The sequence below is a fragment of the Hypomesus nipponensis genome, chromosome 18 (genome assembly GCF_054491055.1).
Source record: "Hypomesus nipponensis isolate SF chromosome 18, ASM5449105v1, whole genome shotgun sequence".
NCBI lineage: Eukaryota > Metazoa > Chordata > Actinopteri > Osmeriformes > Osmeridae > Hypomesus > Hypomesus nipponensis.
Window position 1 is genome coordinate 14,398,328 of NC_140378.1, and position 23,066 is coordinate 14,421,393.

Sequence of the window (23,066 nt, forward strand, 5' to 3'; positions counted from 1 at the left end):
GTCTGGCCATGGAACAAACTGCACCACCATTAGCACACACCGTCTTATAGACAGACAAGCTAGCTCACTCCTGGTACTGGCAGCAGCCTCTAGCACTTCCTAAAGAGAGATTCCAGGGAGCTGAAAAATGAAATCTACCACAGATTGAAGAAAACAAAGTCTTCACATCCCTACCGTACTGCAGATACAGTTTTATGAGTGGTGTTAATAACCTGCTTTTACTCAAGTGCAACAAGTTGAAGTCATGATTTGTGAGGATGACTCATGCTTTCCATCACCAAGGTGAAGCACCCACCTGGAGTGTGTGGCAGCCATTTTGTGCCAGAATTCTCACCCACACGACAGCTGCTTAGGTCTGATTTGTGGTATTAACAAGCAAACTCATATTGAGAGTGCCAATGATGCACAATGACCAACACACTGTTAGTCAACTAGGCCAACAGTGTATTGTACACATTACTAACACTCTAGCTGTTGCTGTTACATAATACTTACACATAATACTTTAGGATCAATTAAAACATGCCATTGACCATCACATTTTTCTGATTTGACAATCACAAACTGTACCTAGTAGATAACTTGGATGCAGCGTAAGCTACTCGTATGACAAATGTAGATGACCTAGGTGAAACCAGACCCCTGCTCCCAGGGAGGATTGTGGGATACCATGGCATGCCCATGGTCAAGAAACAGGATGTAGAGTTTGACTGACCACTAGTGCGCCACCATGTATGAAAAAGGAATAACTTAGACACTAATGCTGCATCTGCTACCATCGTCTGAGCCCAGGACTTATGAGGCTTCTCTCTGACCCAGAAACTCATCCTCCTGCCCACATCCCTGCTGTGACGTGAAGACAACCAGAGGCCAACATCTCAGGCCTAATAAAAAGAGGGATTTTAGAGGAGGTGGGAGAAATAATTTTTTTTAAAGTCTGCCAAACAGTGAGTTATTCACAGCTCCATCCATTTATGGCTCTCTAAAATTGCATCCACTGCAGACAACTATCCCCACTAAAGATCCAGCTGAAATGTCATCTTCCTGCCCCTGTAACTGTCTATGCACACAAATCAATTTTAGTACAGCTCACTTTATAATGCTTCTCTCTGAGTAATTTTCCACCATGCCCAATGACCACATAACAGAGGTAAATACAGGAGAAATAAAACATGCCCAAGGGCAAATATCCTTATACACAAATACCCTGTAATCATTCACACGACAATGTTTTTATTGTGACACTTTATTTATCACAAAGTGGGTCTAAAACCTAGCACTTTGAATGATGAGCACATGGTAACTGTGTTCCTGACGGATAGTGTTGTAGTCAAGACTATCTGAACCGAGACCAAGTCATGACCAGGACCAGAGTGTATCGAGAACAAGACCAAGACTTTGAGGGGTCGAGACCGAGTCAAGACCAGACCACTCAAAACACACAAGCTATAGGCTTCTTGTTCACCTCTCCCCTCTCCTCCTATCCTCTCCTTTCAATTCACGTGTGGATGTTTATGAAAGATTGAGACAATATTTTGTTCTTTTTGGAAAGGTTGAATTTTTTTTTTCGAAAACAAGTCTTGAAAAAAAGTTTTGAAAGGTTGAAACTATATTTCCGAGATAAAATAAATACAAGTTTGCATCATTTATGAGCTTGAGGAGGATTCTACTATAGTCTACTGTGCTCTGCTGTAGGCACTATAAGGCTGCTAGAATTTCATATGTATGTGTGTGTAACGTTTCACATGCCCCTCATAGGCTTTCCCAGGTCTACTGTCTCTAAGCTTGAAGCCAGTGTATCGGACAACTGAACAGGCAAGTGGCAATGTAATGGAACTGTGATTATCATCACTGTGTCATAATGAGTTGTCGAGCGGTGTGCTCCAGTAGGCTGGAGGTCAGAGCAAGGCAGAAGCAGGGTCAGTGATACAGGCTCAGACAGGCCAATCCTCCATGGTCTGTCACTCTGACACCATCATCACAACAGCAGACCTCAGAGCTCAGGAATTATGCAACCGGTGTGTTTGTCTCCTAGCTTGCTATGAAAGAGGGAACAGGGGAATGTCGGAGAGACATCAGATTTAGAGAAAGAGAGAGAGCGAGAAAGAGAGATGGCAGGAGGGAGGGAGAACATTTGAGAAAAATATCCTCGAAGAAGACAGCGAGAAAGAGAGAGAGATCCTAGAAGAAGACAGCGAGAAAGAGAGAGAGACAGAGAAACACACATGGAGGAGCAGATGTTGGTATACCTGAACGATAAACCTGATTGTTCCCAATAAAATTGCGGGCACATTGATATGAAAGACAAGAAGGAAAGCAGCACAGCACAAAGCGTCTCAGGCTCAGCGAGCAGGTGTCAGGGCTCAGTGCATCCTAATCAAACACAGATCACCAGAGGCTCTGGGCCTGGCAACCCGCGTACAGCAGCACACTGCTACAAGTGATTTAAAACTAGGGTTTAGCCCCAGCTCTTATTCATGTCTCTGTTCCATACGCCAACCCCCCCCCCACACACACACACACACACACACACACACACACAGTGACAAACTGACTCAGGAGAGGATCATTTTCATCTGTATGGTGGATGAATCATTTGTCCCCTTACAGAACTGGTAAGCTAAGCAGTCAATCCAGTGGCATGTTATGGTAGATGTGCAGAGAGTGTGTTTGGGTATTCAGGCTATAGATAGCCTAATACCTAGTATGCTTTCAATGCTTTGCATTTGATTCAACACATTTAACACATTACATTCATTCCACTGTTCTTGTTGAATGGTAGGATCAATGTATTTGCATTTAGATGAGCTGACAATGTTGTGAATCTTGTCCAGCTCCTGCAGAACCATCCTGACCTGCCAACACTCATGTGGGTGTATGCTGCACTGCAACAATTCATTAGTTATTCACTTGTTGCATAACCCTTTACAAGAATAGGCTTGTGGAGTGGAAGTTGGGCTGTATGGTGATAAAGGCCTTGGGGACGTATCTCAGCCTTACCCTGGTAACTGGCCTGTGTTCCTATGTTAAATATTCAGTGTAGCAAATAAGGGTCAAAGTGCTGGATGAAGCCAGCGTAAATTTGAACTCATAACTTCGATTCTGGTGCAGTATTTTAGCTGTACAACCAACATGCAATAAACTGTCTCTCAAATATTGCTATAACACAGATGAGTATGGTTAACAGTAAGGTTTACAATATATAGTGAGTTATAAAGGCATACAAACACACCTGCACACACAAACAGAGCTGACAGACATGGCAAGCCCCTAATACAATGGGTCATTCTGGTCAAAGTGTGAGGACACTGTGCCACACAGAGTGTGTTCACAAGGGAACAATGGAGCTGGACTGTGCCATAGGCAGAGTTATGCTATTGGAGATAAGCTAAAGAGAGCTGACCACTTTTTTTTTTTTTTTTTTACCTTTTTTTAGATGACACCAACCGAGCTACGTTAACAAATACATGTCAACTACCAACTCCAACTGTCCAACTTAAAAAATCTCTTTGGAACACGGTTATTAGCTAATACAGAGCTCTGTAGGCTAAAGCTAAGCCATGCTCTGCCGCACTCTGATCAATGCTGGAGAGCAGGCTTCAAGCTGCCCCTTTATCAACGGGGTGAGTATGGGGGTGTACTGCAGTGCAGCGCGAGTAGCCAAGCCTATATGGCACATTGCATGGCCCCATACATAGAAGGTTATTTTAGCTACTAGCTAACCAAAAGCCGGCTCTTCGATGACGCAGGTGGGCGGTATCGATACTGAGGAGTGAATTAACCAATTCTCTAACACCTTAAGCTAAGCTAACACCTTTTAGTGTTAGCTTAGCACCTGCAAGTGAGAAAAGAATTCCTGATACAGGTGAGGTTGCTAGCACGTTAACACCCTGTGCCTTTGTAAGTATAGATCTGCTGCTTAAATTTACTGTGACAGACAGTCAAGGTAAAATATAAAGAGCACACATGCTATTGACGAATACTAGCTGTCAGTCCCTGATGACTAGAATTAAAGCTGTCAGTCCCTGATGAAATTGTTATAGACCCTAGTTGGAAATGGGAAAAATCTTCCTGTTCAGAAAAATGACCTCACAAGCTCAAAAGTGCAACACGTGCAAAATATGGTCTGTGTATGGATGAGCCCAAATTGAATTTTTCTTGTCCACGTAAACCATTTTCTTTGGTCGCTTCTTTACCCACTTCTCTCTAATCCAAATTCTCTTTCCACTGTGCCCATGTCCACAGTGGAAGTAAGGCATCATTTGTGGATTGGCTTCAATGTTTTGACAGCCGTGCTCTGTGGTGCGTGAAGGGCCTGCATACTCACACACATGCAGTCGTTGGCTATGTAGCTGAGGCTTAAGAGTTGACCAATGACTGTCCTCAGTTCCCAACCCTCCCTACTTCTAAGACTATCATTTAAGTCCCTGAGGTTAAGGTCTGTCTGAGGAGAGAGAGGGAGAGAGACATAATCTATGACCACAGAAGGATCCACCTCACCACACCATAATACCTAGGATAACCTGTGTTCCCTTCATTCCCAGGGCATTAGTGAATGCAAGCCTTCGACAAGAAATAAAAAAGCACATTGTTTTCTATTCAAAACTACATAAAAAACCACACATCACATCTTTGGCACAATAACGATATAACCATTACAATAATAAGATCAATCTATTCCTATGGGAGACACAAAAGCGGGGCTATTATTTCTAAAATTAATGAAGATGTCAAACAATGAGTCATAAATCTCAGTCCATGATCCTGACAGGTTAAAACACACAGACTCAAGCATAGGGGTTAATCCCCCGCACTCCCATCCCTCTCTTCCCCACTCCTTCCACTGTGACCTGCTCTAACCCTATTTAGTCACATACCACCAGCTCTGACAGCCTGAAGCATATCAGGAGCCATATGCACAGTGTCACAAATTAACCTGCGCTACCACACCACAAGGTTATGCGCTAAAGAGCGCTGACATAATGCCTGAAGCTAAGCATGGCTAGATATGGTTAGCACCTGGATGAAGGTGTGCATATACACTTGCCAAGTTATGCTATGAACAGTGGTATCGTGGCCGCATTCAAACATCAGAGGGACAATGTGCAGGTGTTTTCCTCCGTAAAATAGAGATTCCTCTGGATGTTGGTCAGTGGTAATGTCAAACCAAAACGGTTTAATAGAAAGTAATAGTAGTACGTACTATTCATTACAGAGGGGAAATGGCTGAAATCGGTGAGATATTCAGAAAAGACAGCTGAGAAATCCTGACTCCCTCATTAGAGCCCTTCTAGAGCATTTCTTTATAGAATGTACTGGACAGTAACCCGGATACCTCCTGCTAACCTTCATAAAGGTTGAAATGCAAAAGTGAAGTAAAGAGAGGGAAACATGATATATTACTTAACCTTGAGGATGGAGGGTGGTCTAGTAGCCTCAGTGTGTACGTGTGTTCAGAGACCCAATCAGTTGTGTATTGATTGATTCTTGTGCTTCGTGGTGCTCCAACGCTTTAAGAGGGCAGGCCAAAAGGCCTCGTTGATTTCAAGGGGCACTTTGCCAAGGTATCGGTGTCTAGACAAAAGTCTCACCCAGGGGTGTCCTCGCAAATCAAGTATGCATTCTGCCCAACGCCATTTATAAAACCCCCTTGTACTTCCTGTTGTTCTGTATTACTCTAGGCAAAATGACTGTCCTGGCTCACAATATTTTGAAATCTGATTATCTGATCATGATGAAGATTTGAAGATCACTTATAAAAACTCCCAAGCCTCCTATCCTGAATTATACGCATAAACAGATATAGTTTACACTCAGGTTTTTGCTAAAGAAACCCTGATCTTTCACAGGAACACATACGGTGACTAATTAGCTCTCTAAGGCTAACCAACAGTGTGTCGACACTCCTGTGAGAAGCCAAAGCTTGAGGGTTGCTGTGTTAGCATCAAAGCTAAATATACTCCCGTATCCTTCTAGACCTCTGGATGAGATGACAAAGCATATCTGTGACTGAGGTAGGGTGGGGAAACGAGTCGTGCGAGGAAAAGGCGCTGATCTGAATGTAATCACTGAGGAGCATGGCATAGAGCAAATGGAGTGTGTTAAAGTGTGAGAGCCGTGACAGGCTGAGTGAACAGACATACAGCCAAATGATTTGGCATGCTCTGGGGGACCAGCACACCAAGGTCAAAGTTTACAGGCAGCCCGAAGAATGTCCACAGAGTGTGAGTGGAGTGTGAGAAATCAGTTTTGCCTGACATGTTTAGTTACATATTGTCAGCAGGATGTCGTTATAATTGTAGTCAACTTTGTAGTACATTTGTATCCTTTGGCCCCTTGCGGTAAAACAACGAGACACGGGTATTTGAGCAGTTCTCCTTACTCATGACTTATTTTATAATGTGAAGCAGGTGAGCAATGATTAAGGAGATAACCCTTTATGCTGAAAGATGCTGAAAAGGTCATTTACAAGTGACCTTGTTAGCCCGCTGTTTGTGTCTGTCCAGTTACCTGATCTTAATGGAATGTAGCAAGCATGGAAAGTGTAGCAAGCATGGTAATATAAATGGCTCACCGCAGTACACAGGTGGCTACTTTAAGTAATTGGATAAAGGGATGTTTACCCACCCTGACCCTCTGTCCATGCACCCCCCCCCCCCCCCCCCAAACACACACACACACCTTCAACAGGTTTACACACCAGCCCTCTCAAACAGACACCCTGCTGGTGAAGTGTGTGTCGGTATGTCTGTGTGTCCATCCTTGGAGGAAGAATGTGGGGGCTAAAAACATGTAGCAGTGAGGGGAGAGTTTAGGGATGACCTCCACAGAGAAATGGAAACAATTAGAGGTGAATAAGAACCAGTGAGCTGGCTGAGAGTGTGATGAGAAATGATGGGGATGATAATGTTATTATAGCCAGGTAATTGATCAGCTGGCACTGTCACGCTGGTTATCTGTATGTTACTGTCACAAGTATTTAACAACCTCCTGCAGCACACACACACACACACACACACACACACACACAATAATATACCACAGACAGACTGATGGTGAGTGTTATTCTGTAAGTTACATAAGGTGTACATGAGGTACTGAACATACATATTCACAGTACATTAATAATACAGGCCACTATATTAATATATCTAAGGAGATTTTTATGATCCGTAATAAATTATGTTTAGATGGACCCCACCAGATGTAAGGTTCTATTAATATGCAAACAGATTTTAAGGGTGGCATGGTTCTAAAATGAATAATTTAGTGCAACTAATCCAAAATCTCCAGCTGCTCACATTTTGGCTTTATGGTTCCCCATGTGTTGAAGACCCACCACCTGGGAAGCATGGTTCTATGTTGGTCGTTAGATTGTCAGAGGGTCTAGGACACAAACGGAGATCAGAGCTGTGTGTATGTGTCAGAGCAGTCTGCATTTTCCACCCGTCTATTTTGAGCTGGTCGCCTGCACACCCCGTCCTGCTTGGGGCAGTCTCTGCTCCTGATCCAGTTCTCAAGTCGCCTCATTATGTTGCCATCACAAATCCCAAACTGCTGGGGCCACTGTGCCTGTGCTACTCTAGCACTCTACAGAGCCTGTCCATGGAGACAGACACAGAGAGGGGAGGAAGGGGGTGGAGATAAACAGAGAGACAGAGAGAAAGACCACACATTGGGAAACAAAAGACAACAGGACTTACTACACACAGGAACAGGGCCTCAACTTGAAAGAGATAAAGAGTGAGCAGAGGAGGAGAGAGGAGAGGGAAAAGAGGTGCGTGGGAAAGAGAGGTGAAGAGCGCAGGGCCACTGTGGGAGGACAGAGCTCATTACTACACTGACTCACACAGACGCCATTTTCTGATTCTTTTTCAAATATGAATTACAACCAAAACAACAAGGATCAATACAAAATACAGTAATGTAACATCCAGCCTTCAAACACTAGAATGTCCAAATAGATTGGAGATTCTGTCAGCAAGGGAGTCCTAGCCAACTGTAAATAAAAAAGAGGGCAAAACAAGGCCCTCTGGATACTAGGCTAATAATACTGTCCCAGACTTCTGAGAGACTGGAGGACATTTGAATGTTGAACTGCATGTTCTTCTTACATCCTGGGAAATTAGGAGAAGCCATTTTGATAAACAATCAAGATTGCTCACTGGAGTACAGGCCATAATAGGTTACATGCAGCTACTGAATACAGCTATTTAGGCCCAATAAGGGAAATACTGAGTTTAAATGAAAGCAAGGACATACGTATATAGTTAGAAACTGAAATGTGATTTCCAAGTTAGGTTTCATTCTAACATTCAAGTGCATTACAACAAATGGAAATGTATACATACTAAAATACAGACAAATCTCCCACACAGCCCTTTATAACAAAACGATTAATCAGCTCAAAGCTATTAACAGAACAACGTTCGACCTTTGAAGAGCAGCTTAATAGTGCATTAATATCATATTCCATATAAATGACAATAACTGATGCTAACCTGTTACGCAAAAACCTTGATAAATCACTCAGCATTGCATTAGGATCATTTCAATCAGACCAGCGGTGGTTTGGCTGAGGATTAAAGTGGTTATTTCACATTACAATCCTGCAGTTATCTGCTTACATAATCACAAGCTTGTGGGTGAGTATCCATGGTTGCCGTGCGCCACCAACAAATGATGCTGGTTCCGACTAGAATGACGCCACCCAGTTATAAATCACAACGTGGTTATTGACATTATCTCTGGCATCAACTATTATGGTTGTTGAAGTGGATGTATTATGTTTATTATGTACTGTCTGTAGCCATTAGAGTGTGTGTGTGTATTTCCAGCTGGCCTGCTGAGTGCACCATCTCTGTGCGAAGCCTCTCATACACCATGCATGGCCAGTCAGTCTAGGACTAGATCAGAGCCCAGGAAGTACTCCTCACAGACAGACATCCACAAACAGACACATAAATACAAATATAGCTCCCCAATCAATACAGTGGATGACTCAGGTTGCATGGAACATGGAACCCGGGAGCAAAAAAAGGGACAACCAGCCTGCCCCAATACATCTCCATATTAGCTTCCTAGAATTACCGCAAGGGACCCAAGGGCAAGGGAGCAGAGTCTAAAAGTGCATCATCATCACCAAAAGTCAAATGCAAACGTGATGTGGAACTCCCCCACTTCATCTACAACATATTCCTGTTGTGTCCACCACTTGACCCTATTAGGACATCTAGCACACTACCTACCTTCTCACCTATAGCTCACATTAGAGTGCCACTGAGCACGGTGCTGAGCACAAAAGAAGGAAAGGAAACTGAGGGAAAGAGCTTGGTCAGAGATGGACACGGACACATACAGTCTACCAGAAACGCCATTGTAACCCAGATGTGCATGCTCTCAAAGTATCTTTTCACCACAATGCACCTTTGTTCCCAGTGCCATGGACAGAATCCCAAGGTAGGGAGGGACAAGCTGGGAGGGAGGACAAGCTGGGTGGGAAATGGCAACATCAGCTAAATGACACATCAACCACTCTCCCAGAGTAACATTTTCTAAAAGTTTCTCCCTTCTGTAGCCTGAAGCTAGCTAGCTAGCCAGTATTTGGTGTTGTTCTAATGAGCACGGCTACTTATTAGCTCTGCCTGTGCTAATTATGTTACCCGAAGAGGGTGAATTATAGACGTGACTCTTTTAGAGAGACCCCAACTGAGAACACAAACAATACGCAGTGTAATGACATAAATATAACCCCGTCAAATGAGAAGTCATAACAGCCAAGCTTCCTTTTTCCATTTCAGAAAACCATTATCATTTACATGCACTGTGAGAGTCCTTGGCTGATGCCAAGAATGAGCCAGGCTGACTCATGGAAGCATATCAACATACATTCAACAGATCTGCATAGAACAGTTTTGTTTGTTTTTCTCAGACGTTAACTTGGTTCACATACCATCATCCTTTTTAGGATGCATTTTGTCCTCCTTTGAAGAGACGAGAGGGAGAGAAAGCTCTATGTGTTAAGTCGCGTTTCCTTTGTGCCTCGGGCGATGCTGGTGGAGCTGGAGGAGAGGTGGGGAGGGAGATGCCAGCCTTTCTCTGTTCTATCGCCTCTCCTCTGTAGCACTGACAATCACAGACAGGTAGGTAGCATGCGCGTGCACGCACACACACATCCACACACACACAGACCACTGCAGACACACAAACACTGCTGCACATCCACACACACATTGCTCTGCCTATATACCCCCCCCCACACACACACACACCCTGCCGCACTCCATAGCAGGTCTAAAGAATTTTAGAGAACAAGGGTACAGCCAACCACAGACTGGGCCAGGACTTTACTATTCAGGAGGTAGCTAGCCGGGAACAGCCACCAGTGGAAACGCTAGCTGGTAACACACATCCTTATACACAATCACTGCCTGCAACACAAGGAGATGGACACACACTCACTCACACAGACACACAAAAAACACACACAAATACCATAGAAGCCGACAGAAGATGCACACACACGCATGCATGCTACATCCTGGAGAATGACCTGGCTGTCCAAATCTATTGTCCACGGTTGAGAGATGGAAAGATGGATGGAGCGATGGATGGATGGATGAAAGGATGGAGGAAGGATGCTCACCGGTCGCCTTCCTCCTTTCTCTTTGCCTCCTTCAGCACATTATCCAGGCTAGTGTGTATGCCGAGCCAGCAAGGAAACAGGGCTACATCCCCTCTCCTCTCTCTATCTTGCTCTCCCGATGCCTCTCCTCTTCTTCGGTGAATTATTTAATTATTTCCTCCCTCTCCTGCTCTCTGCCTCTCCACCCCTCCCTCACTCCCTCTCTCCCGCCCTAGCACGGTTGCTACAGCTGTCAGTGTTGCCCTCCTTTTTTTGACAATTTAATTCTCTCTGGCTCCTGCTCTGTATCCCCTACTGAAGTCTATTCTACAATGCCATCTGCCTTTATTAGGACTGCTGATGTGAGGTAAGGAGAAAAAGAGGGAGTGCCTGCCTTGTACATGAAGAGCAGATATCTTACGGTACAATGCTCTTCCTTTCTCTCCCTCTCCCTCTCTCTCTCTCTCTCTATGATGTAGCCAGGCTCACAGGGTTAGCAGTAGCCACGTCCCTTGAGAGACAGCGGTGGCACACAGCTGAGGCAGCTGGGAAAACGTGGAGTGGATGAGCGTGGGGGAGGAGGAGGAGGAGACGTGGGGGACGGCTGGAGAGCCCAGCACAGGCAGCCTCCATCGCCTGAGCGCATCCAGGCTTTCACCATCCCCCCCTTCCCCCCACCCTTCACTTATCCCTCACAGAGGGGGGTCTGTTCACACTTACAGCCTGAGCAGTGTGTCCACACACACATGCACACCCATGCAGACGAACACAAATATACACACACACACACACACATTGAGCTTGACGGGCACGAATCAGTAAGCCAGCGTGCAACATTTTGGGTAGGGAATCCTTTTTTTTGTAACATTGTATTTTTATTATCTCTGTGAGGACACATGCTAGTTTAGTCAAAGTAGAGAGGGCCCACTGTGTCACTGGAGGAATATACTTCAGGGATTAAAACATGAACATGGGTCAATAAATTATTATTAATTGTCAAGGTTCATTTACACTTTTCAATCCTAGACATTGAGGAACCCCCCATCAATTTGACTAAAGACAAGATATTCCAAGTTCGTAGTGTTCAGTACAGTTCCATGCTGTCTTTTCCCATCTCCAGTATCACTACAAAATGCCCAAAATACAAAACCGGTAATGGATTTTGGGCCACAGAAGGTAAAAGGTTGATAAATGAATGATGGTGCTACAGTGTGTCAAGCTGGGGATGGGAGGGTGCAGAGATATCTAGAGCAGTTTCCTAACCTAGAAACAGCAAGAATGATGTTGTCTTGCAAAATTCATGCATATTCCTACACAATTCTGAAGTACACCTTTGCGTAGACAATTTGACCATTTGATAGAATTCTGATTCCAGGATACAGACACTAAAGTCAAATAAAATACTCTGCCAAACGTGCTTCTAATTTGAGATCAGAATCCAATAACAGTTGAAAGAAAACAGTTCTACTAAATTCCTTAGGGATCATATAATAAGGGGCTCTAGTATTTCCGGTAGCAATTCCCAAATGTGGAACAGAACCGGAGATATACAATGACCCCACCCTGCCGAGAGACATAATTACACTGCCTAAGAAAAAACAGTCTGTGACCTCACTTCCACACAAGCGAACGTTAAAGCAATGTGACCAAGATCCTGGTCCTTCTTCAGACTATCCCCTAAGCAGTCTAGACTGATGCTGCACTGCTGATGAATGAATTCCCTGTGAATGTTGTCCTCAAAAAAATGGTCAGACATATCAAAGATAAAAACTTGCTGCTAAAAATAGATTAATTGCAGTCAGTCAAGCAGGAAGATACACACATGCCCCTCTCATCCTCCTCTTTCACCTCCTTCCTCCTCCGCAACAACGAATGCCACAAGAACCAGCATCTATGGGCCAACAGGCACAGCAAACCTCACAGCAGCTATCAACAACTGGCTAGTGAGCCTAAAAATAGTATTTTCTCTGTAATGCGAGGAATACTTAGCCAACAGCAAACCCAGGATAGAGCAGATTAAAGAACTCATGTTACAATGCATATCCACAGAATGGGGATATAGCACCCAACAGTACACATTACAGCCACATACCTACAGACTGGCGGTCAGTGTCCTGTAGCTGTGTTCTCTTCATAGAGAAAGGGAAAGGTCTGCCTCAGGACAGAGCACAGACATCCCTCACACACACACACGCCAACACACACATACACTCCCTCACACGCGCGCACACACACACACAGGACTGCGGCCCACTAGCTGGCAAAACTTGCTGTCGCAGCAAATAGACGGGGAGGGAGTGCGCCAAGCAACACAAGACTACATGAGAGAGAGACACAGAGAGACACACAGAGAGAGAGGGGGAGAGGGAGAGAGAGAGAGAGAGAGAGAGAGAGAGAGAGAGAGAGAGAGAGAGAGAGAGAGAGAGAGAGAGAATTGCAAGAGGCCGACATAAAACAAAAGAGAACTACACCACAGGCCATTAGGCTACTTAAAAGGCATTTAGTTGTATCTATAACAACATTCTGTAAACTGTGCCGGGCTTTCTTCAAGCAGCACCCTAGACATCAACAGCCCTCAGCGGAGGCTCCCATGCAGAAGCATCCAGATCAGAGCTCAGGACAAGTTTATAGTGTTGTATCTCTTTGTCAACACAAAGAGAAAATGAGAAAATGGCAAACTCGGTGGGAACAGAGGTAAATACAGAAACATCGGTTGAGGTATTAGGGATGAAAGGAGAGGGAGAGGATAAGAAAAGAAAGTGCAGGCTTTAGTGAGTTTCTTAAAGGCTGGCTGCCTGCTGGTTTGTCACCACCAAGGGAGACGGATGAGAATAAATCCCTGCCACCTTAGGAGAGAAAGTTAACATGTGCTGAAAGGGGCTACATCTGTCTCCTTGTACCATTTAAACTGTATTTCTCTAGTCCATCAGTGTACTGAACTGAACCAAATGCACCATAGATCTTCTACAAATAGTCCTGAAGTATCATGGATCTACTCATTTGTGTTTGTTTGTTCATTTAGCAGACAAACGATACCCATCATAGAACTACCAACAACTAGCTACCAGGCAATGAGAACATTGATGAAAAGCGACTGTATATGCGAGTGTGTAGTGCTTACTGTCTTCTCCAGGACAAGGCATACCAGGCTTCTCAGGGATACTGGGTAAAACTAAATATAGATGAAGAAAAAACATATCTGTTAATGCCTACACACACACACACACAAATCGAACCATACAGACTTTCATCTGGACATAACATCCATGAACAACACCATTTTTGACCAAAAATTATTTCAAGTGAGGTGAAGGTAGAAGAGATCAATTTCAGAAGAAGGTCAAATAAGAAGCCCCTCCAAACAGATGCTTGAAGGGGTAAGGAGAAGGGAAATGTGTCGGTCCTTACCGTGCAGCAGGAGTCCTGACTTCCTGTTGCGGCTATAGATCCGGAAAGCTTCCTCCAGCTCCATCTGAGAGGAGATGGTGCACGGATCCCCTGAAGAGCACACATGTACACACACACACATGCATGTACACACACACATGCATGTACACACATACATGCACACACATACCCACGCACACATACACGCACACATACCCACACAGCAGACAAGCATACCATCAACCTTAACATCCATGTACTGTAAAGGTTTGCAGTGTACTGTAGTGGTATACTGTGGTTTGGTGGTAAGTTAATGAAGCCTTCCAGGTCGGCTAGCCCGATGACTGTCTGGGCAAGGGAGTGGGTACTAAGGGTCCTAAGATCACTGGTTCTGTGATCACTTGCTAGGTCTGCACACCCACCTTCCTCATCGATCCACTTGAGTGTTATTGGCTGCTGCTGCGCCACACAGCACATGCTCCTCACCTCCTCGCACAGCCCCACGTAGGTTACCGTGGTTGCCAGGTCTGTGATTAGCATGTCCCTGCACACACAACACAGAACAGAATAACACATTCAGACCACGCTTCAAGGATAACCTGGATTGAATTATCTGAAAGGGAGAAACAATTGAATTATCCTTTGGGGAGGGGCTTGTTGATCGAAATCACGTCACTTGAACAACTATCACAGAGTAGACACTTGTTTTGACTTGGTGCCCTATTGTAGTTGGATCAAAAGCAGCCAGTCAGGCTCAAGGTGTGTCTTCAGCAGTGGGTAAGGATATGAGTGTGTAGTCCTAGTATTGTTGGATGAAGTGACATCATGCAATAGGCCTACACATACTGTATGTGAGGCGTTTCAAACAATGATATGGGACATGTAGGTTACAGCATAGATGAACAGGGACTACTGCCACCAGAAAGAGAATCATCCATGATGATGGCCAATGTCACTCTCTCCACTTGAGAGAGCACGTGTGTGTGTCTGTGTGTGTGAGTGTGTTGCGTGTCCATCTGGCACTATCCTGCACTGGTGAGACACGACAACCAGCATAGACCTCATACTACTGATGCACCGCACGCGAACATGAGGGAAAGTGATATACAAACATAAACATCAAAATACGGGACAGTGTACGAACACAAACACAATATCCCTCATGGTTATAGTTATATCGTGATTCCCAAGTTTTACAGCAGGACATTGCAACACAAGTCAAGGTATCCTCTCCATGACAGGAACAATGACCTGCAGCTCTTCAGGTTCTGTGATGTAGCCATGGCAACCAACTAGTACGTATGGGCCACGTCTTCAGCTACAACATGAATGAAATGGTCTTCTTCAGACATCAGACACAGTCTGGGTCTGATGACCTAGCTCATTTAAAATTCTCCTGTTGGCCACTAATAATGGGGTGACTGAACAAAAACAGGCAGCACAGACTGGCTACATTATTATGCTCCATGGCAAACAACTGTTTGGTATGGTAATTCTTGAATATTTGGAAGCGTATTTTGGCTTCACATAGAATACAGGAAAGGTTGGCTACTGAGATAGTTAATTGCAAATTGATTGCGAACCCAACTTGGGTAGATGCGGTAAGCCTATTAATTCTAACGCAGCAATTCACTCCACTTTTTTTCAGCTACTAAGGCCACTATTGAAACAGTCACTCGTAATTGTTTTAGTTTTTTTGTGGGTCGGATCTATGCCAAGTCTTAGCTGTTGACTGCCTCTAGTTGGTACAGCAGCCAACTGTGGTCCTGACACTGGCTCTTTGTTGGCACAAAATGGCTGCAAAGATCAGTCAGGGCAGTAGTACGTTAGTTGACATCTTTAAAGCAATGTAGCCTATTCTAAATCCAACCCTGAACTGAAAAAAACATAATACCATACAGTTAATATACTGTATTTTAGTTTCAGAGAACCTCCTTCCATGAACCATGAGTGTGTTCACTTTAAACATCAATACTCCCTGGCTGAATCTGCTACTGTTGGCACAACACTGAAGGAACACTGAAGACAAACGACACTAAAAATGAGCATTTTTAGGGACAGGTAGTGGAAGTGTTGCAGATTGGCCTGTGGAAGGGTATTTCTGGGCTTGTTTTGGGGACTGTCACTCCTCTGGGGAGGAGCAGGGACAGCTTGGCCCACAGCAGGCAGGCCTCCAGTCCTCCTCACTGGGCCACATCCTCTGCCAACATGGCACACTGCACCACCGACGCTCCCTTACACTGTACCGGCAATCACCTCACACAAAAGTAAACACACACAGCTCAGTCACACACACCCACATACACACACACACTTTGACACACACAATTTACAAAGTATACATGGAGTAAGGTTGAGTGACATAGTAGAGATACTGTAATTAATGCTATACAGTCATTAAAAGAAAGCAGGATCCTATCTGACCCCACTAATGTGAGAGATGCTTCCCTGTACTAGACAGTCTTCTAGAGAGGCCCCACCCCTGGGTAACGGCAATGAGGGAAATGACGGACATACAGGACACTGAATAAACTGAAAGTAGACACTGGTAAATTACACCTTCAAAAATTACTTGTATAACAATGGAAAGGCTGGCTTTGTATTGTTATTGCATGTTTTTTTTAAATGATTAAACATCTATTCAAAACCATATAAATTCAAACCTTGCATTCTAATGCACTGAAGCAAGCTAGATAGAAAGCTATCCAGCTGCTCTTACTTTTGTATGATTTATGTGTTGTTATCCACTTTAACACCATTTGTGCAGTATGTGTGGAGTTTGTTTAAAGGTATAATTATAATAGTAAAACAATTAATGGAGATTGCTCTATGGCTGCATCAAAGGCAATATTTCAACCCAAACAGTGTTGAAACTGTGTTTACTTATAATCAATATGAAGTCTACATACATGAAAATAATATGTTAGGCCAATGTGTAGTTCTCTAAAATATAGGAATATAGGCAAAATGTGTAGTCCCAACTCAATGTTGATTTGCAGTGAATAGCCCTTAAAGGGAGCTAATATGGCCGCTCATAACTGGTTGCTAGGCAACTGAAAGGATTAGACCGTCTGCAAGCACATGCTTACACCACCAGGGTATTGCCATATTACTCTTCTGCCCCTTTAAATATATTTAGACTCAAGTAATAACCAATTCTTCCTGAAAGTTCAGTAAGAGGGCTGCCCCAGTTCAGAGATTTCACATCAACTTCACAGCATCTGGTAGGCTACCTTGAGTCTCCACAAACTTAAAATGAATGCATGTATTTAGGACAGGTACCCTACTTTTGAAGAATTGTGAGACTTTTACTTTAATCGTTTTTAACATCAGAATGTCAAATACCAAGTGCATACCAACCTGCACCAGAAGTACTTCCCCCACAACCTTTATATGTTATCACAGACACTATGATTTGACTATTGCACAATTACTGTACACATTTGATCATGGAATACAATTACAGCTGCAGAACAATAAAACATGTCCAGGATGACTTATAAAATAACATTAACAGACACAATAAACATATCTAAACTACAAAATGTTAACACTATGTGGCACTGCAATTAAATTTACAGTCTATCTACTAATTTACAGACGGTCTATCTACTAACAGACCTATAGATAAATCAAGAAGACCCCATGTATGGGATAAGTATAGAGATGGCGGAAGTTGAGTCTCATTGGGGTACATACCTATACTGACTCAAATGTTAGAAAGTGCCTTTTCTTTTCAAGTTAAAATTCAGCAATCACAATATAACTTCATGGTGACTTTAAGATCATCTTAAAACTAAGGCTTAAGCTTTGACTTAAACATTTTAGGGTAGTCTTGTATTATAATGCTCTTACATCTGGGAAGAAAACAGACCAATAAATTATGGAAACTAAAATAAGACATTCTTATTATTTGAACTTAATTAACAATGTTAGGCATCGAGGACAGGCATTGAGCAATTCAAACTAAAACTCTATGGCACTGGTCATGAGGACATAACTGCTGTGCCGTCCTTGCTGGGCCAGTTTTGGACCCCACTGTGACCCCGCTTATTTTTATCCAGGGGACATTAAGCTGTATGTATGAATACATTGTACCAATAGGCCTACGAGTAGGCTACATATACAGGTCATTTTGTTTACAAGGACATGCTACCGAAAAGAAAATCTCCATGTCGTATGAAAGTTCCAGACTCCATGAAAGTGTATGTCCTCACATTTGGTAGAATCTGCTTTCCAATGCCACGATTTACCTGTCTCCCCTACTGCTAAAACCGATACACACATTTTAATCTCCCCAAATAGCATCAAACATGGCATACAAGAAATAAATAAATGAATGCATGAGTAAATATAGGCTATTTAATTCCTATCCTCACAGTTTTACTAGGCGACATGGTTTTGAATTATTTTCTTAATTACAGTAGGCTAGGCAACTGTTAAAAATGTGATTAAGTTCCACCAAACCCGCATTCGTCAGATCCGTTCCACTGGTTTAGGCTATACCATTGAATAAGTAGGCCTATGCAATATTATATTGGAAGCCTATATGCTTACAGCGCAAAGAAAGAAAAAAAGAAAAAGCGGTTAGTTGCATGGCACGAGTCTGAACTACGTTACTCACCCACAGTAGTGTGCTTTAATTTTTACATAATCCAAACCCAAGTCCATCATGGATCCGTACAGTGAGGGCATTGTAGCCTCCTAGCCCACGACTGAAACAATCGGTCAACAACTAAACCCAGTTGGGTAGTTTACTCTAGTCTAACGCCTCAGACAAGCTTAAAGTTTCCATGTTTGTAGGCTACTAAATATAACTATTTAATTTAACGTGGTCGTTATCTAGAGCCTCACTATTGGTTACCTGAGATGTTTTGAAACATTTCAAAGACACTCACTGTATTTTTCAAACAAGACAGCAAGCGTATTTTTGATTAGTTTCTCTATGGTAACCCTGCCTGCCTTCGAAGAGTGTCGAAAAGACACAAAGTAGGCTAAACTATAGGCTTGAATCCACCTGTTGTAAGCATGGACGCTATCAATATTAGCCTACCCAATGAAAAATGGTGGCCTCAAACCAGAATCACAGAGCCAATTTACGTGAAAGGATATCTGCTATGTGAACATAGGAAGGCAAACTTCACGGCACATCAAATATAACAATAATTTAAATGCAAACACCAAAACACCGTGACTTCAAGCCGCTAAATAAAATGCATTCCGCTCTTGTCAAAAACGATTGTTTTAATAGAATTACATGAACCAATTAGGCTACTGTACAAAAATACATTTTCGAGTATGAACAGCAGTTTACAGATGTATTATAGACCGCTTTACATAGAATCACCAATTTAGTAGGCTATATTTGTTTAAGCGCGTGCGCCATCTTCTGGGATTGAATGAATATGACATTTGCAGAAGTGCAACATTCTGAAGACAATAGTAGTTTTAAAGTTGGCTTTTATAGTAAAAAGAAACAACAAAAAACAACAGTGTATGAGAGTCTCTGTGTTCTGAAAATAAATGGGTTTATTTTGCTTATATTGTACAGGACTAACCTTTTCTTAAGTAAATGCATAGCTTACAAGTGTTGTTATTAATAATGAAATACATTTAACAATAAAAACAGAATGTTTTCTTGTTGCTTTTGCACAGACAGCATCTGTGTCAGAACCTCCCTCTTGAGTTGTCACTCTTCCTTTTGATGCACAACTGCAGGATGGGAGAAAATTTGTATTTGTAAGCCTTTTGTGGAAGGATTGCCTGATTAGGTTGTAAACAAAATGACCAACAAGTTCTCATTCATAATAGTTTTTTTTTTTTTTTTCACACCATGATCTTTCCATATTTTAATACACAAGTGCATGCAGAACAAGCTGTTTTTCAAAGCTGTATACCTACTCAGTCCAAGCGGTGCAGTTCACCCCATTTACTGAATAAAAGCCATGTTGACAATCTTCACATATTGTGTCGGTGCTTTTCGTTCCTTTAAGGCAAGTACTGTAATCAATGAACACTATGACTGCTAAGAGACACTGTCATAATAACGCCCCATCAATAACTGCATCATGAAATTAAGTAAGTAGTACTTTTCTGAAAAATTTACTAGCCTAGTTATTCTGGCAGCACAATCAATTGTGGCCTACTACCAGCAGTCAGATCTATCTGTAAAAATTATAGTTTAGAGTATTGAAATGTCTTATTTGCTCAACTCAAAAACATGGCAGTCAACTGTAATGTTATCATTTCAACTGTGACTGATTGTTGACTGATTAAAGTAAGATTGAGAGGCCTGCATTACTAGAAGGTTGCTCAGAGTATCAGGTGCTCATAAGGGTTTCAATAATAGGGTAAAGAAGCATTGTTGAGCACACCTTACAAAACAACTTGTTACGGTACAGCAATGTTCGGACCTTAAAACGGACTCGTGCGGCAAAAAGTTTCAAAAGGTAGTTTTTAATGTTCTTTGTTCTAGCTGAGTTAACAATCTGGCAGAGTCTGAATGGTGAGCAGGGTCTACATAGATCGTTGATTGCTGATCTGCCACAGGTGAGGATGGTTGTCTACCCCGGGAGACTCCGCCCATGCACACACATGGAAAAAAAAAAAAGGGAGTGGAACACAGGAAAAACAGAAACTGTGTCACAGCCAGGGGCGTGACACAACTGTGTATTGGGATGTTACCGAATGAGATTTTATGTGGTGCTGGAAGGCTTTTGGTGATTTTTGAAAGGTGGATTATCAGGAGATGCGTTGAGCAATTATTTATTTTTTATCATGAAATACTATAGAAATCGAGAGTCGGGGCCTTTGAAACGCTCGAAACATTTACCCAACAGCGACATCTGCTGGCAACTACGAACATGGCATAACTAACATCACGATCTAAGGATCCTTGTGGTTGTACGGAATTATTGCCGTCCTGCAATGCATATAGCGTGGTATCGAATACGGGAGCGATGGCTTTCATGTAACAATACAAATAAGCCCAAATATGACTGTCGAACTGAAGAGAGTGTATGTTTGCTTTTCCCATTTCTTTAAAAAAAAAGCCAACCGAACTGCATCCTGATCCGAAGCTTTATCTGGTCTACGACCGACCACCTCCGAAGACGAGGAGAAAGTTAGTCCGGCTAACTGTGTCGGAAACGGCCAGCAGCATATAAAGTTACAAGTGCAAAAGTACAGTTTGTCAGGTGCTGTGTATATGTAGTTTTATATTTTTACCTTCCACAGAATAGCTGCTGCATGGCTACATGACTTTCCTAACCCGGCAATGCAGGAGCAGCCTAAACAGTAGTGATGTTACGCTCGATACCGTGCTCACGAAGCGGTATCGACCTTTCGAAACAATTTGTACCGATACAAACGTGTTGAGCGTAGCTTCAAATGGCCAAAAACCACGTGATCAGTGTCGAAGCATCGGACGTCACACGAGCAGCTGAGACAAACGGCGTTTTTTTCTAACGCTTACAAGACATCAGACATCACTAATATTCGTAGGTTATAAAGAGGAGACATAGGCCTATTTAAGGACACTACATTCAATGACAGAACCAGAGATACAGGTAGATTGCCAGAGATAGATAGACAGAGATAGATACAAATATGAGATAGTAGGTGTACATAAGCACATAGCCTACATCTTTCTCTAGTTTTACCAGCCTTCAAATGTGGCCATCCCTTTCCCGGTTGCAAAAGCATCTTCCAAAACCTTACCCGCTAGCTTACATTATCATCTAGTAATATATTCTTTTAGCATATAATTTTTCTATAAATGGAGGGGATTCGATCTCACTTCATTTGAGTGAGGGGCTGCGCTCTTACCACGAGGCCATACACAGTAGAGGAGTATGTGTAATTAATGTTATAGGAACCCTAAAAATAAATATCATAAACGTAAAGTAGCCTAGCAAAGACGTTACGTTGTTTATAGTACAACAAGATATGATAACATATTTTTGACACTTGCAAATCGAAACATTTGTCACATAACCTTAATTTATCAAGTTGTCAATGACGATTATGAGACTGACGTCTAGGGGACGTATACATACACATGTATTGGTATTCAATTTATGCTATTAAATGTACATAATGCTGGCGTAGAAGGATAGAAACGTATGCAAGGGGAGAGCATTTCATGGCAGGTTTCCCATTATGTAAGTGCATCAAATGATTCTTACTGTACACTGAGGACACTAGTATGAGTAAGCACAGTAAGTTTCAGGCATATGACACTTTCCTAATCAGGGTTAGCGGGGGGTTCATTTTGTGACAAGAAGGAATTAAACAAGCCTGTCGTGAGATGCACCCCCCCTCTATTGTCTGTTCTGTATATCCCAGCATCAAATGATTCTTACTGTACACTGAGGGCACTAGTATGAGTAAGCACAGTAAGTTTCAAGCATGTCACACTGTCCTTGTCAGGGTTAACAGGGGGTGCATTGCACTTACATCCCATGGAAAACCTGCCATGAAATGCTCTCCCCTTGCATACGTTTCTATCCTTCTACGCCAGCATTATGTACATTTAATAGCATAAATTGAATACCAATACATGTGTATGTATAGGGTGGACAGGTCTGAAAACAGAATAGTCCATGGTAGGTGAGGGATTATTATGTTTTATTTTTTCATTTATTTCATTTATTTAAACAATAAGAATAATATTTCCTATCTTAAAAAAGGATTCGATGGTTCTTCTGATGTTGATACATGGTTGATACATTGTTTTTAGTACTTGTCTTTTGTAGGCTAGGCATGTGAACCTTTGGTCCCTTTTCAGGACAGCTGATTCTGCATCAGAAGGCTGTTGTTTTCGACCTGTCTGAGTAACCCAGCCTACGCACAGGCTAACTGCATTAAAATCGCATGCCTTTGAACCTATACATTAGTATGAAGAGCTATGCCATGTGAAATACTTTGAACCTGCAACACAAAATACATTTTGTGTAGCAATAATCATGATCATACTGGGGTATATTTCCTCAGAATGCGATGTCGTGGAGCAAGAATGTTGGTTCGCGTATACCGTTTGAATGACGAATTTTAA

General features: G+C 42.7%; 1 protein-coding gene across 3 annotated transcripts in view; it reads right to left on the reverse strand.

Moving 5' to 3' along the window:
- The window catches only part of prkcz (protein kinase C, zeta), a 51,625-nt gene extending 32,680 nt beyond the window's left edge, over positions 1 to 18,945 (reverse strand). For 2 of the 3 annotated variants that reach the window (XR_014732046.1, XM_084679969.1), the window contains exons 1-4: positions 18,636 to 18,945; positions 14,434 to 14,555; positions 14,033 to 14,122; positions 13,746 to 13,796 (exon numbers count right to left, since the gene is read on the reverse strand). Coding sequence is in view for 2 of the 3 variants with exons in the window: in XM_084679969.1 (XP_084536095.1) it covers positions 13,746 to 13,796; positions 14,033 to 14,122; positions 14,434 to 14,555; positions 18,636 to 18,706 (334 nt within the window). In the remaining variant the exon portion in view is untranslated. Of the gene's footprint in view, positions 1 to 9,952; positions 10,126 to 10,645; positions 10,799 to 13,745; positions 13,797 to 14,032; positions 14,123 to 14,433; positions 14,556 to 18,635 lie in introns of those variants that run through there. The other variant, XM_084679971.1, reaches the window with a different exon arrangement.
- Positions 18,946 to 23,066: the final 4,121 nt, after the last annotated feature.